At 37.2% G+C, this 13,185-nt stretch overlaps 1 protein-coding gene across 1 annotated transcript in view; it reads right to left on the bottom strand.

The window, feature by feature from the left end:
* The window catches only part of LOC102784471 (VPS10 domain-containing receptor SorCS2-like), a 163,145-nt gene that overhangs the window by 74,869 nt on the left and 75,091 nt on the right, over positions 1–13,185 (bottom strand). Inside the window, 1 exon segment of the mRNA XM_087842721.1 lies at positions 8,848–8,921. Within this exon segment, the coding sequence (XP_087698847.1) occupies positions 8,848–8,921 (74 nt within the window).

The raw sequence follows: 13,185 nt of genomic DNA, 5'->3' as shown, positions 1-13,185 counted from the left end.
TTTATAGGTTAGTGTTTCCTTAATCTTTTCACATTTTTTGGCCATAGTTTGCAACCATGCATGCATGTATGTGTGTATGATGGAACAAAAGTGCGTGTCTGTTTTTGTGTCTGTATGTTCAAACAGTCAAAGGAGCTTGCAAAGAAAAGCGTCTGGACTTCTTTAAGTTACTTGAAGACGTTTCACCTCTCAACCGAGAGGCTTCTTCAGTTCTAAGGTCAAATGGTGGAGAGTCCCAGATATAAACCTGGTGGGAGTGTCCCCCCACAGAGGGACAAAAGGACCCCCTGATGATCCTCTAATCGCCTGAGCCAAGGTGTGGAACTGGTTGTATTTGAAATTTCAAATACAACGAAGGCTATTACAGACAAAAACATGGCTGTGCCATGGGCTCCCCCGTGTCACCTATTGTAGCCAACCTTTACATGGAGGAAGTGGAAAGGAAGGCTCTTGGCTCTTTCAAATGAAGAGTACCCAGCCACTGGTACAGATATGTAGACGACACCTGGGTCAAAATCAAGACACAAGAAGTGGAATCCTTCACTGCGCACATCAACGCTGTGGATAAAAACATCAAGTTCACCAGGGAAGACACAAAGGACGACTGTTTGCCTTTCCTGGACTGCGCTGTGCACATAGAAGAGAATGGCAACCTCAACATCGAAGTTTACCGGAAGCCCACACACACGGACCAGTACCTCCTGTTTGACTCCCATCACCCTCTGGAACACAAACTTGGAGTAATTAGGACCCTACACCACCGGGCAGAACATGTTCCCTCTAAGCCTGAAGGGAAAAAGAAGGAACACACACATGTAAAGGAAGCACTCAAAACGTGCGGCTATCCTAAATGGGCGTTTTTAAAGTCAGCAAAGAGGCACAGAAAAGAAGATCAGACACCAGCGAGGGAGGATAAGAAGGACAGACGCAACAACATTGTCATCCCCTATGTAGCCGGTGTATCAGAAAAACTCAAGGTTTTCTCCAAGCATGACATCCCGGTGTACTTCAGACCCAGCAACACACTCAGACAAAAACTGGTTCACCCGAAAGACAAAACGCCAAAACACAGACTTAACAATGTGGTGTATGCTGTACAGTGCAGCGAGGAATGCCCAGACCTCTACATTGGAGAGACCAAACAGCCACTTCACAAGCGCATGGCACAACACAGAAGAGCCACCTCCACAGGACAAGACTCAGCTGTCCATCTGCATCTTAAGGATAAAGGACACTCTTTCGAGGATGCCAATGTTCACATTTTGGACAGAGAGGACAGATGGTTTGAAAGAGGAGTGAAAGAAGCCATCTATGTCCATTGTGAGCGACCATCTTTGAACAGAGGCGGTGGTTTACGACACCAACTCTCTGCCATCTATAATCCAGTTTTGAGATCCCTTCCCAGACGCCTTAACGCCCACTCACACCCTGGGCCATCTGACCTCAGGAAATCGCATGATAAGGTGGGGCCAGGTTTCACAATGAACTCACCCGAAACTCTGGCTGATTGGGACCCACACCCAGTTCCACACCTTGGCTCAGGCGATTAGAGGATCATCAGGGGGTTCTTTTGTCCCTCTGTGGGGGGACACTCCCACCAGGTTTATATCTGGGACTCTCCACCATTTGACCTTAGAACTGAAGAAGCCTCTCGGATGAGAGGTGAAACGTCTTCAAGTAACTTAAAGAAGTCCAGACGCTTTTCTTTGCAAGCTCCTTTGACTACGATGACCTGGATGACTGAGAACCTTCACAGACATATGTTCAAACATGTACACTTATCTTCTGTACATATATATCTCTGTTTTGAAAAGTGCTATACAAATAAATTATTATTATTATTATTATTATTATACAAGCTGTTTTCTTCACCTATTCTTAAACATTTTACTTTTTTTTTTAGTTGTCAGCCTTGCAATGTCAGTTCAATTTCAATAAACAGCTTTTTCATTTTATTGAGAATGACAAACACAAAGTTTACAACCTAGCATCACAAAAACAAGGTCCACTGGAACACATTTTGCTAGACCAGCCTAAAGGCAGATTAATTTTAATGTGATATTTTTTGTGTGATTTATGTGCACTTGCTGGAAGACTTCTGGTCTCTGCTATTCCTGTTATAGCTGATATGCCTGGCTAAATTCAGATCCCAAAACTCTAACAACATGCATTTACAGTGTGTATGTATGTAAAACCTTAGCCACATATATAAACTTTTGAATGGAGGACCACAATCTTTATGATATTAGTGGTATGGAGCTCAGTCAATAATCAATACAAGTCAATCAATCAAACAAAAAACAAAACAAAACAAATAAACTAAAAAAAATAAAACCAATAAAGCCAAGGACCAAGCTTTGTAAAGATCAAAGTAAAAGTTTCGTAAAGACCAACTGACGCAATAGGCCACTGGCTATATGATGGCACTTGGCGAGGGGTATTAAGTCAAGTGGTCAGCAATTTTTTGCCAGTTTAATCTGCTCTTATATTGTATGGTTAAATGGTCACTCTGTTTTCCAGGTGTTTCTGAGTAAATATTGGATGGGTAGCCAATATTTAAAGGTTTAAGCCATTTTTCATGGTTTCCAAAATATGAATTTGGAAAACAAGTCCATAACTTGTGCCACTATTAAGTCAAAACCAAATGTTATTCACAGAAAAAAAAAATGTTTAATCCACAAGTTACAGTAAGAATTACATAATATAGCTCTCATTGCAGGGGTCTCTCACTCTTACTTGAGTATGTAACTTAGGTCTAAAAAAGGAAGCACTTAGGGTGTTTCTCTTCCTATATGGCACCCCTTCCACAAGCTCTCAATTTTTACATTGCAGAGAGGATGATTTGTGAGTTAGCACTGGTGGTATAAATCATAGTTGCTCGGGTGTGTGAACCAGCTCATTTAATATTTGCAAAGAGAGGAAACACACTAACAGGAACTTTAAAAGATGGGAAAGAGGGACTCAATAGTATTTGAATGCTGCACATTTGAACTTATAATTTTACAATAATGCCTATTTTACATGAATGAGTAACATGAAGCTTAATTCAGATGGGAGAAAATGGTAAAAGAGAACAGATGAATGGAAGAATGAAAAAGGAGATAAAATATGAAGACTAGAGTTAGGAGGAGACTTACTGGAAGATATATGATCGTGAAAGCTGTGAAATATATACAATAAGAGTCATTTACTTTCTTCTGCTTTCTGTTTCTCTCTGGGATGAGATGACAGCCTTATTATAAAACACTCTGTAGTAATTTCCCACAACTTTGACCCCTGTGCATTACAACCAATGTGAGCATTGAAAGGATAGGAAACACCTGACCTTGAAAAGATTCCTATCCAAGCAGGTTTTTCAGGTTTGCTTCTGAGCAAAGTTTCTTTTTTTAAGTATATTGCCTCACACCAGCTCTACTAATCTTTTGAAGGTTGTTTACCTTGGTTAACTTTAATAGATTAATGATTGTTAAGATAGGAATCCACAGTTTTCATACAAAATGCAATGCATAGTTGTACTTGGGATGTAAATTACCCCTCTCGTCTAAGTTGTTGCATTTGCTAAAAAGTTTGTTTTATCCCTGGTGGGAGTCATTTTCACATATTTATTAACTCTTAAAAGAAAAATCTGCAGCTCTTAGTAAATGAAACAGGATGCCTCCTTCCTGCTATCTGGAGATTTATGTATAAAAGAAGATGGTGCTCTGCAGGAAAACCGAAAAATCTACCATCACAGCAACCTCTCTCTCTCTACCTCTTGGTGTGTTTGCTTGTTGCTCTGTGTATATGTGTCTGCTTACTCCACGTTACTTTAGGGGGGCAGGATCCTCCTGGGATCTCAGCCCTCGCCCTGATGTGCCTCAAGCAATCAAGCACCTGTGAATCAGCTGGCAATCAGCTGACTGCTATTTAAGCTGGGACCTGACATTCAGTCTTGCCCATCTGTAAGTCTCTTTCATCGTTGTTAGCACAAAGATTTCAAATGTTAGCTGCGGTTACCTGTGGAGAGTGTTTTGCATGGCTGAGAGAAGAGATTCTGTCCTGGGAACACTGGAGATCAGATGCTGGATTTAGTAAATACAAGACTTTTGAACTAAGAACTGCTGAAAGACTTTTATAAATAGCACAACTCTCCTGCACTGTAAATAAAGTCACTGCTTTTGATGTTATGTCATTGATTTCATAATAAATATTAAAGCTGGTCAAATAATACCAGTGAAAGCCATTTAAAACTATTTAGATTGTTCTATGAGAGAGAGCGAGAGAGAAACACACACACACACACACACACACCTGGTCTTGCACCCACCTCCTCCCCCCTCTCCACCACTTGGCAATGGCCAAAATGATTATTTTTTTATGTTTGTCTAATGTTAATCCACCAATGTTGTTGGTTGTTCAAGCTCTTTAAATGAAATTATATTATTAATGTTAAAATATAATTTTGTTGTTTTTCATTCATATTTTGTTTCATTTTCATCGAATTTAATGTTTTACAATATAAAACAGAAGAAAATTTTAAAGCATATTAATATTAAATTTGCATTTTCTGAACAGAACATTTTGTGCTTGAATGCTTGATTAATTTCTGATAAATCCAGTCTGCCAGCTCAAATGTGGGTATAAAATGTGAATTTAGTTTGAAATTCCTCCTCATTTTAAAATGGGAACATGCAGAGAGCTCTTTGAAAAGGGAATAGTCTACATTGAAGCACTTTGTGATGCTGTGATGGTCTTTGAGACAAATAGAGCAAGACTTCAAGTGTTCTCACAGTGTGGTCAAGTGTGCTTTGGAGTCTGGCCCTTACAGAATGCAGGAAGAGGAAGAAATGAAAGCTGACTGAAGCATATCTCAGGCACCTTAAGACTTTAAGTAGTATAGACAGAAGGAGGACCACTGCTGCTTCAGGCAGCAAAAGAGGTAAATGTTTTTAGATCATATTCTAAGAAAGTCTCCAGACTGACCATAAGCAAATGACTGAATGAACAAGGCTGAAGGGAAACTTAACTTCTAAGAAGCCATTATCTGTGCAATGTGACAAATTGCACAGATTGCAAACATCCACAAAAATTTGGATGCTAGCATAATATAATGAACGAAAAATTCTAGCAAATCACCTTGGTTCATCAAGATGTAGACTGAAATGGATTGCTTATGGGTTTATATACCAACAAGAGAATGACCCAAAACATATTTCAAAACTGTGCACAAACTATGTGAAAAAGGAATCTAGAGAACTAGAACTGTTGGACTGGCCAAGTCTAAGTCCAAACTTGAAAAATATTGAGCAGATTTGAGATTTGGTGGATTCGACGACAGGTTGGACAAAAGTTCCATTGGGAAACTTTGTGGGACGAACCAAAAACTATTTGTTTTTGACAGATTTTTAAAATATGTATTTTCCTGTTTTTATGACAGGTGGTTATCTATCCATCCAGCACATAACAGCAGGGTGCAAGATGCTAGCAGGCAGAGCATACATGGAACGCCATTAACCAAGTGATTTGCATAGTATACAGGAATGCCTGTGCCAGGTATAGCAAGGATGTTCCAAAGTCAAAATGGGATTTGCATTCTCAACGACCAAGGTAAGTTTCTGTGGAACTTCCAGATACAGACGGACAAACCGGACATGGTAGTGGTGTACAAGCAGAGGAAGACAGTCATAGTGACAGATGTAGCGATACTGAATGACAGCAACATCAGGAAGAAGGAACACGAGAAGTTGGAGAAATACTAAGGGCTCAGAGAAGAGCTCCAGAAGATGTGGAGGGCAAAGGTAACAGTGGTCCCAGTGGTAAACGGATTACTTGGTGCAGTGAACCCCAAGCTGGGCAAGTGGCTCCAGCAGATCCAGGAACAACTGAGATCTCTGTCTAGAAGAGCAAAGTCCTACACTGTAAAAAAAAATCCTAATATAAAAGTATTTTACTGTGTATTTTACAGTTTTGTTCTGTTCTTCTAGAATATCATTAAATTTACATAAATGGACTGTGATTTCACATTTCAAATGTAAATTAACGTAAAATCACTGTAATGTAATATAACAATTTCCTTGTTGTCTAAATGTATTTGTCTGTACATATATGCATATTTAGATTGTTAAAATACATTCACAAATGTATCATGATTTCACAAATATTTGTCCGTTATTTGAAAGATTGAACTGTTAAATTCAAATGTAATGCTATGGAAAAATATATAAAATCATCATTGATCACAATATTTTTCTACAGAATACAGAGTAAGTATGTATCTGTCAAGGTAAACAGGATAAGGTTCATCACAATCACCATCTTATGTTGGCATATTAAAATTATACATAAACTGATGTGGATGTCATTTCTTCTTCAACTGAAGGGCAAAATATAAAATTAAGGGAACAATTGTAATAATTCATATACTTAACATTTTCTAATCTTTACATTCTTTTTTAGATAGTTTCGTTTGGGGTCTAGTATTTGACTTCTGTGGAGCAGCTGTAGCCCATTAGAGTTAATTGGCAAGTTTTAAAAATGTTAGTAAGTGTAATTTTTTACGAAGCCCCATCTTCTCATCTTTATACTAATGTAACCCCCAGTTCTGCGCTTAATGAGTATTACTACTTTCAAAGAGACTTTTCTATTCTGGCGCCATAGGTTCTTATTGGATTGTGTATAATTTAAAACCTGAAATGAATGACAATCTCATGGACTCAAACAAAGGACATGTCTTTGTGCTTGTCCTGTTAGGTCACTCTGTAGCATTTGATACTGTTGATCACAATATTTTTCAACATAAATTTAGATTAAACTGTTACTCTCTACTAAAATTGTATTAAAGAAAATACATTCCAATGGTTTAAATTGTATGTACCTGATTTCGTTCATGTAAACTCATAGTCTTCTCCACAAAGTTTGTCATGGAGTTCCACAGGGTTCTGTGCTGGGATCCATACTTTTATATTATACATGCGTCCCTTAGAGAATATTATCAGAAAACACTGCATACATTTTTATTGCTACGTAGATAATACCCAGTATGATTCATTTGCGAAGCCAGATGACACAAGTCATATACTTTGGCTACTGGCATATTTTAAAGACATAAGGATGTCCCATAATTTCCTTCCAATATTCAGACAAAACTGAGGTTATTATATGTTTAATTGCATTCTGAATCTGGTTGGCATTACCATACCAGGATGTTTCTTCTGCACGATATTTCTGTCTTATATCTGCATTCATTATTTTTATGCTGGACTATTGTTTTTTTATCATTATCAGGTCATTCTTAAAGTTCACTAAGCCCCCAATTAATCCACAATGCTGTTGCCAGAGTACTGACAGGGATGATAAAGTGAGTTCATTCTTGTCCAATATTAGCTTCTCTTCAGCGGCACCCAGTTAAATCCTTCAAATAGAGCCTTCAACTTTCAGGAGGCCTCCTTCCTGTGGAACCAGCTTCCAGTTTGTTTTCAGGAGACATACAGACTCTCTACTTTTAAGAAAAACTTTCCTTTTTGATAAAGCTAACAGTTAAGGCTAGACATATGACCCGTTATGTAGCTATAGGATCAAAGTCCTAAGAGACTTGATGCAATGAACTAAGCAGTTCTTCACCATTCAGCTCTCACTCTCCCCACATGTTTATATACCAGTGGAGCCATATAACTACTTTTTAACTTTTTTTGATAGATAGCAGAGATTCCCTGAGCCCTGGCTCTGCCAGAGGTTGTCCTTTCTACAACTGCAAACTTGTCTAGGGGTTGCTTGATTGTTGAGGTTTTCTCCAGAATAATGTAGGGTTCTTACCTTACAATGTGACTGTTATTGTGATTTGGTACTAAATTGAACTTAAGTGAACTGAAATAACCTTAAGCAGTTCAAATTTTCTTTTCGTCTGTGTTTATTATAGCCTTCAACACCCATCTCAAAGTAAATTCAAAATAAAGTCCTTGTACTTGTATTTTCATTCCTCTCTTCCTTAACTTATTGGGGTTAGCCAAAACACTGACATATGTTCAAGAACCAGTATTAATCATCTTTGCACAAGAAACAGAAAATGTTTTGTTTGGTTGCAACCTTAATTCTCACAGTTTCTAAAACTATATATCAGTGAAGAAGTTATCAGAGGCCTGTAGAGCAAACCTAGAGACTGAGTCAGGCAAGTGTGGTACTGTCAGGTTTATCCTTTGGTTTTCAGGGTAAACACAAAGGTTATCTTCTTAATGGGTACACCGCCATGGTAAGATATGCTGCAGGCCTAATGTGCTCTGGTGCATGTTATCCTTTAGAAAAGACACGAACATATACAAAACCACAACATAATGACCAATCAGTTCTTTCCAACAAAATCCCTAGAACTTCAGCATTTAGGTAGTAGAAAGGACTGTAGTTCTAGAGATAGTATTTGTCTTTATCTGACAAGCATCAGTAAGAAATGGAGATTCTTGGGGAACAACGTCATTCCCTTCTTTTTCCTTCCATGTGTAAACAAGTTTAAATCACACATTCTTATGTACCAACTTGCAGATGTATTATCTGTTTAACGTCTTTCAATATTTTAATATAGTCTCTTCATTCGTAAATTATACTGCTTTGCTGCAAGTAGACTAGTCCATGTCTATGATTAATCAAATTGCACAGTTTTATGTGACCATACTCATAAAAAGAATGGGAGAATCTGGGTTGACTGATCCACCTTCAGTTACTGATGTTGCTGATGTTTGGATAAGTGACTGGAAATAAGAAAAAGATATCTTGGGTATCATGAACTTGCTTAGTAATGCTGGCCTCAGCTATGACACAAACACAGCTGCATTCTTGGTATTTTATCCATCAAATTTTATAAAATTAAGTTTGACTGACCAGAAAACTCTGTCCTTTGTGACCCTCTCCTGCAGTAATGTCCACTTGCGGCCCAGATCTGCTGAAGCAAAGAGCTGGACAAAAAAACAAAAAAACCCCACACAATTAGACAGAAAAAAAGCACAATTTTCATGTAGCATAATGTATCTCCAGATTATTGCCAGCTGTTTATTTTACAATGGAGGTCACTATAGAAAATTATTCATCCAATCAAGATACTACATTTCATACTTCAGCACATTAAAACTGAGCTCACATATTAATCATAACAGGTTTGGCAGCAGTGTGTGTGTCAGCGTGACAAGGTGTGTGCACACGCACACGCACACACACACACACACACACACACACACCTTGCACTTTCTCATTCTGCTCAGCTCCTGCCTATCTCACTCATGGTCATCGGAAAATAAATGTAATCAGTAACAACAAGCTAATCCTAAAGCACATTCTTTTGTCGCTGTGAAAAAGAGAAATGAAGGTTGACCTTGATGTAAATATGTGTCTGCCCTCACAAACCGTAATTTGAAAATGCTGCTCTGCATCCTCACATCATTCTCCAGCTAAATTATTTTTTTGTTCTGTTTGAATGGATTCCTCGTTTCCATCTGCAGCCTGCCCATATGGAACAGATTAAAACCTAATTGAATTTCCTGCTTAATTATGTGTAAATTATTGAAGTGGAGGAGGAGTTGAGCCAATTCAAGCTTATTAACTATTCAAACTTATGTCTCACCTACTTAAATATCTTGAGCTTTATTTCCATTTTGGTTTCCAGGGTCTTTTTATTTAAGCCCAAACGCCACTTTTTACATTGGGTTTTAATTCAGTCGGTGCAAAAAATAAGGACTTTGATGAATACGAGTAGTTGTTTGGTGGTTTGTGCAACAAAACAAAATGAAATTACATTTTGTTGATCTTGACAGATTGATAAAGTGTTAATTTATTAGTTTTTAAAAAGGTATTATCCAAAAAAATGAATTCATAACATACAGATAAGTACAAAGACTGTGGCAGATAAACTAAACTAAACAAACTGCCCTTTAATTCAATATTTTTAGTGTATGATTGGTGAATTACCCAGGTGTGGTGGTAGACAACAACGTGAAATATAGCTGTGCTGTCTCCAAAAGTACCTGGATGATTACCTGGATGAATACCTTACCTGTATGATTGAGCATGCATCAAGACATAGCTGTGCTGTTTCCACATAGGCGACTACAGTCAACTAACATAATATCATAAAATAAAATACTTTGCTCTCTACGACAAAAATATCGCTATCTGCACTTTGGGCTTCCGACCTTTGTATATCACTGCCAGATCAGGTATACTACCTTTCACTACCTTTGTGTTATCACCATAAATGACTGGAACGTGGTGAAGATAATTTGTTGTTGCTGTTTCACACCAGTGGTGCTGTTAACATTAGCTTTGCTCAGAATTGGCCATTCCACATGGGTCCCCAAGTGATACATCTTTAAATTCCTTGGCTCTGCTTTGATCCCCTAACTGAAGCTACTGCTATAAAACAGTCAAATGCAGTGAGATGAACATCTCTCATTGCTTATTAATAAATCTGTTGATTGAGTGTTTCTAACCTACATGAGAAAGCAGCATTTTTGACCAACACTATTTTCATCTTGCAGGTTTTCTACAGTGCTGCAGGCTTGAATGTCTTATCCACTGAATCATCTCATCTCTCGGCAAAAAGACATAAGTAATTCATTGGACAGCAATACGATGCCCTGGCTTTCGTGTTGGCTCAGACTGGAGTGACATGTTACAACTATGAAAGCAATTAACTTAAGCAGGATGAAAAACAACAGTGTGTGACATAAAAAGCCATGTAGCTGAATTATTATCTGCTCTACAAGTGTGCATTGACGGTCATTAACCAGCACCTCAGGATCTTCCATCATAGTTTAATTGTTTCTGTTTACTGTTAATTGTTTTTAATGGTAGTGAAACTAAAAAAATATATAATGAAAAGGTTTTACATAAAATCTATATTAATCTATATTAATTGCACATAAAGTGAAATGTTTATCTTTATATGCCTGTTTTGTTTTAATTTGGGTGATTGTGGCTTTTGCTGTTCAAAATTAAAAAGTATTTGAGATAATGGATTATCTTGACTTAATATTTCCTTCTAAATTTGAGTAAATTATGTGTGTATCTCAGTCTAGTCGAGTGCAAGCAACTACATTCGAAGCTGCAGACTTGACAATTGTCCAGATGACCTTCACTGCCCCATCCACAAGGACAGTAAGCCCCATAAGGTCATTGCTGAATGTCTAGTCATTCGCTGAGTGCTGCATAGAATGTATGGAAAATTGGAAAGGATGAGTGGGGTAGGGAGAGGTGCACAAGAAACAGGGATAACTGCAGCCATTAGATGTTTGCTGAGAAAAGTCAGTGCAAGATCTGACAGCAACGTAATAAATATACATATTTAAACTTTTACCTTAAAAATAAAATTTGAAGCAAAAGTTTTACATTCAGATTTCTATATACAAATAGATTTGTGGGTTATTTATAATTAAAAACGTTGTTTTATGATATATGTTTTTATTTCTTCTTAGAACTTGCCAAAGGGTTTCCAACTAGAAGCCAAGTGTGACTACACTATATCGTCACTTTGGATATGGTTATTAGTGTGAATGCTTGTAAAAGCATTCACAGTATTGTTCTTCTAATCTTTATTAGTGTGAATGCTTGTAAAAGCATTCACAGTATTGTTGTTGTAATCTTTCTTATTAGTGTGAATGCTTGAAAAGCATTCACAGTATTGTTGTTGTAATCTTTCTTATTAGTGTGAATGCTTGTAAAAGCATTCACAGTATTGTTCTTCTAATCTTTATTCTTCTATTTTATTCTTCTATTTTATTATTATTATATATTCCGTACGTTTTTTGTAGTCCTACTCCTTCAAAACCGTTCAACTTAGAAAAACCATTCAAACACCGTTAGATTCCTCTTCTTTTGGACATGACTGCTTCTATTTTCCTAATTTTTAACATTTATATTTTTAATTTTATTCAACTTTTTTCAACAAAAATTTCCCATGTATTTCAATGGGGAGACCCTTCAAATCCTCATTCAACTTACTCATTTTTAAACTCTTACTACTTCCACATACGTTGACATAGAGCCACCATTCAAACTTTAAAACGAAGACAAGACATTCAACTATTCAACTTGTATTTATCTTTTCAATATCTATTATACTTTTTCTTCAGTTCCAGTTTAAGTTTCATGATGTTTTTTCAGCCGTTTCAGAGTTTATAATGGGTGTGTATGGGACGGAATGTTGGCACTAGAGTGAGACAGCTCAACTGCTAGAGTGAGAGGAGCGAAAAAATTAATCTTAAAATGTTTTTTAAAACTGCTGCTGTGTCCGCAGCGTTTGCTCTACAGGTCTGATTTTACCCTCATAACGTAGCCATCGCTGTCCTCTTTCATCCAATGTGTTTATTATAGTAATAGGTGTTATGGTTCTTTCATAAATGTCACCGATGCACAGCCTCCTCCCTCCAACTCTTCCATAGACTCTAATGTTAAAATGGCTCAGAAAGTTTGTCTGAAAATCAGAAGTACAGGCTGTCTTTACACTGTCACCACGTCCATATAATAAACTCCACAGGCATGAAAACTGAGAATTCAGTAGACTAGACATTGCTGGTGCTCACAGTGAAAAAATTTTGTCAATACGACTTGTACTTTTCATTTGGGAACAATTTGTTTGGGGCTGACTTTTCTGTTCATTTTAAGCAGCAAAAGTGAGGCGCATGTCTGTGTGCGTGTCACACCTGCCTGCCTAACGAGCTCTGCCTGCCACTCTGCCAAGATTCATCTTAAACACTTCTCTTTCAACTGCTTCTGTTTCCACAGTGTTTGCTCTACAGCCATCATTTTACCCTCAAAACGTCGCCATCGTTGTTCTCTTTCCAACACTGTGTCTTTCAAAGCTCAGACATTTAAAATTTTTAAACTGTGTGGATCCAAGTGGAGGGATCACATTTTAGTCATTCAGCGATTCAAAGAATATGAACTTTTAATATTCATTCAGATGTTTTCTTACTATAAAGTTTCTTTTCTCATTACTTAGGTTTTTCTAATTTACATTTAAAACATTTTCAGCTATTTTCCAACTACTTCTGTGTGGATGTCAGCTATCATAAGTTCAGCACTTTTGTTTTCAGGCGAAAATTTCTGTATTTTTCATCTCATTCAAAATCTTTAACTTAAATTCAGCAATTAATTCATTTCAATGCATACATTCAGATTCAAGCATTCACACTGCAGTTTCTTCAGAAAATGCACTTTCTAGTTATT

This window comes from Neolamprologus brichardi, chromosome 7 (genome assembly GCF_056152115.1).
Source record: "Neolamprologus brichardi isolate AB-2024 chromosome 7, ASM5615211v1, whole genome shotgun sequence".
Classification (NCBI taxonomy): domain Eukaryota; kingdom Metazoa; phylum Chordata; class Actinopteri; order Cichliformes; family Cichlidae; genus Neolamprologus; species Neolamprologus brichardi.
This window is presented reverse-complemented; position numbering and strand designations above follow the sequence as displayed.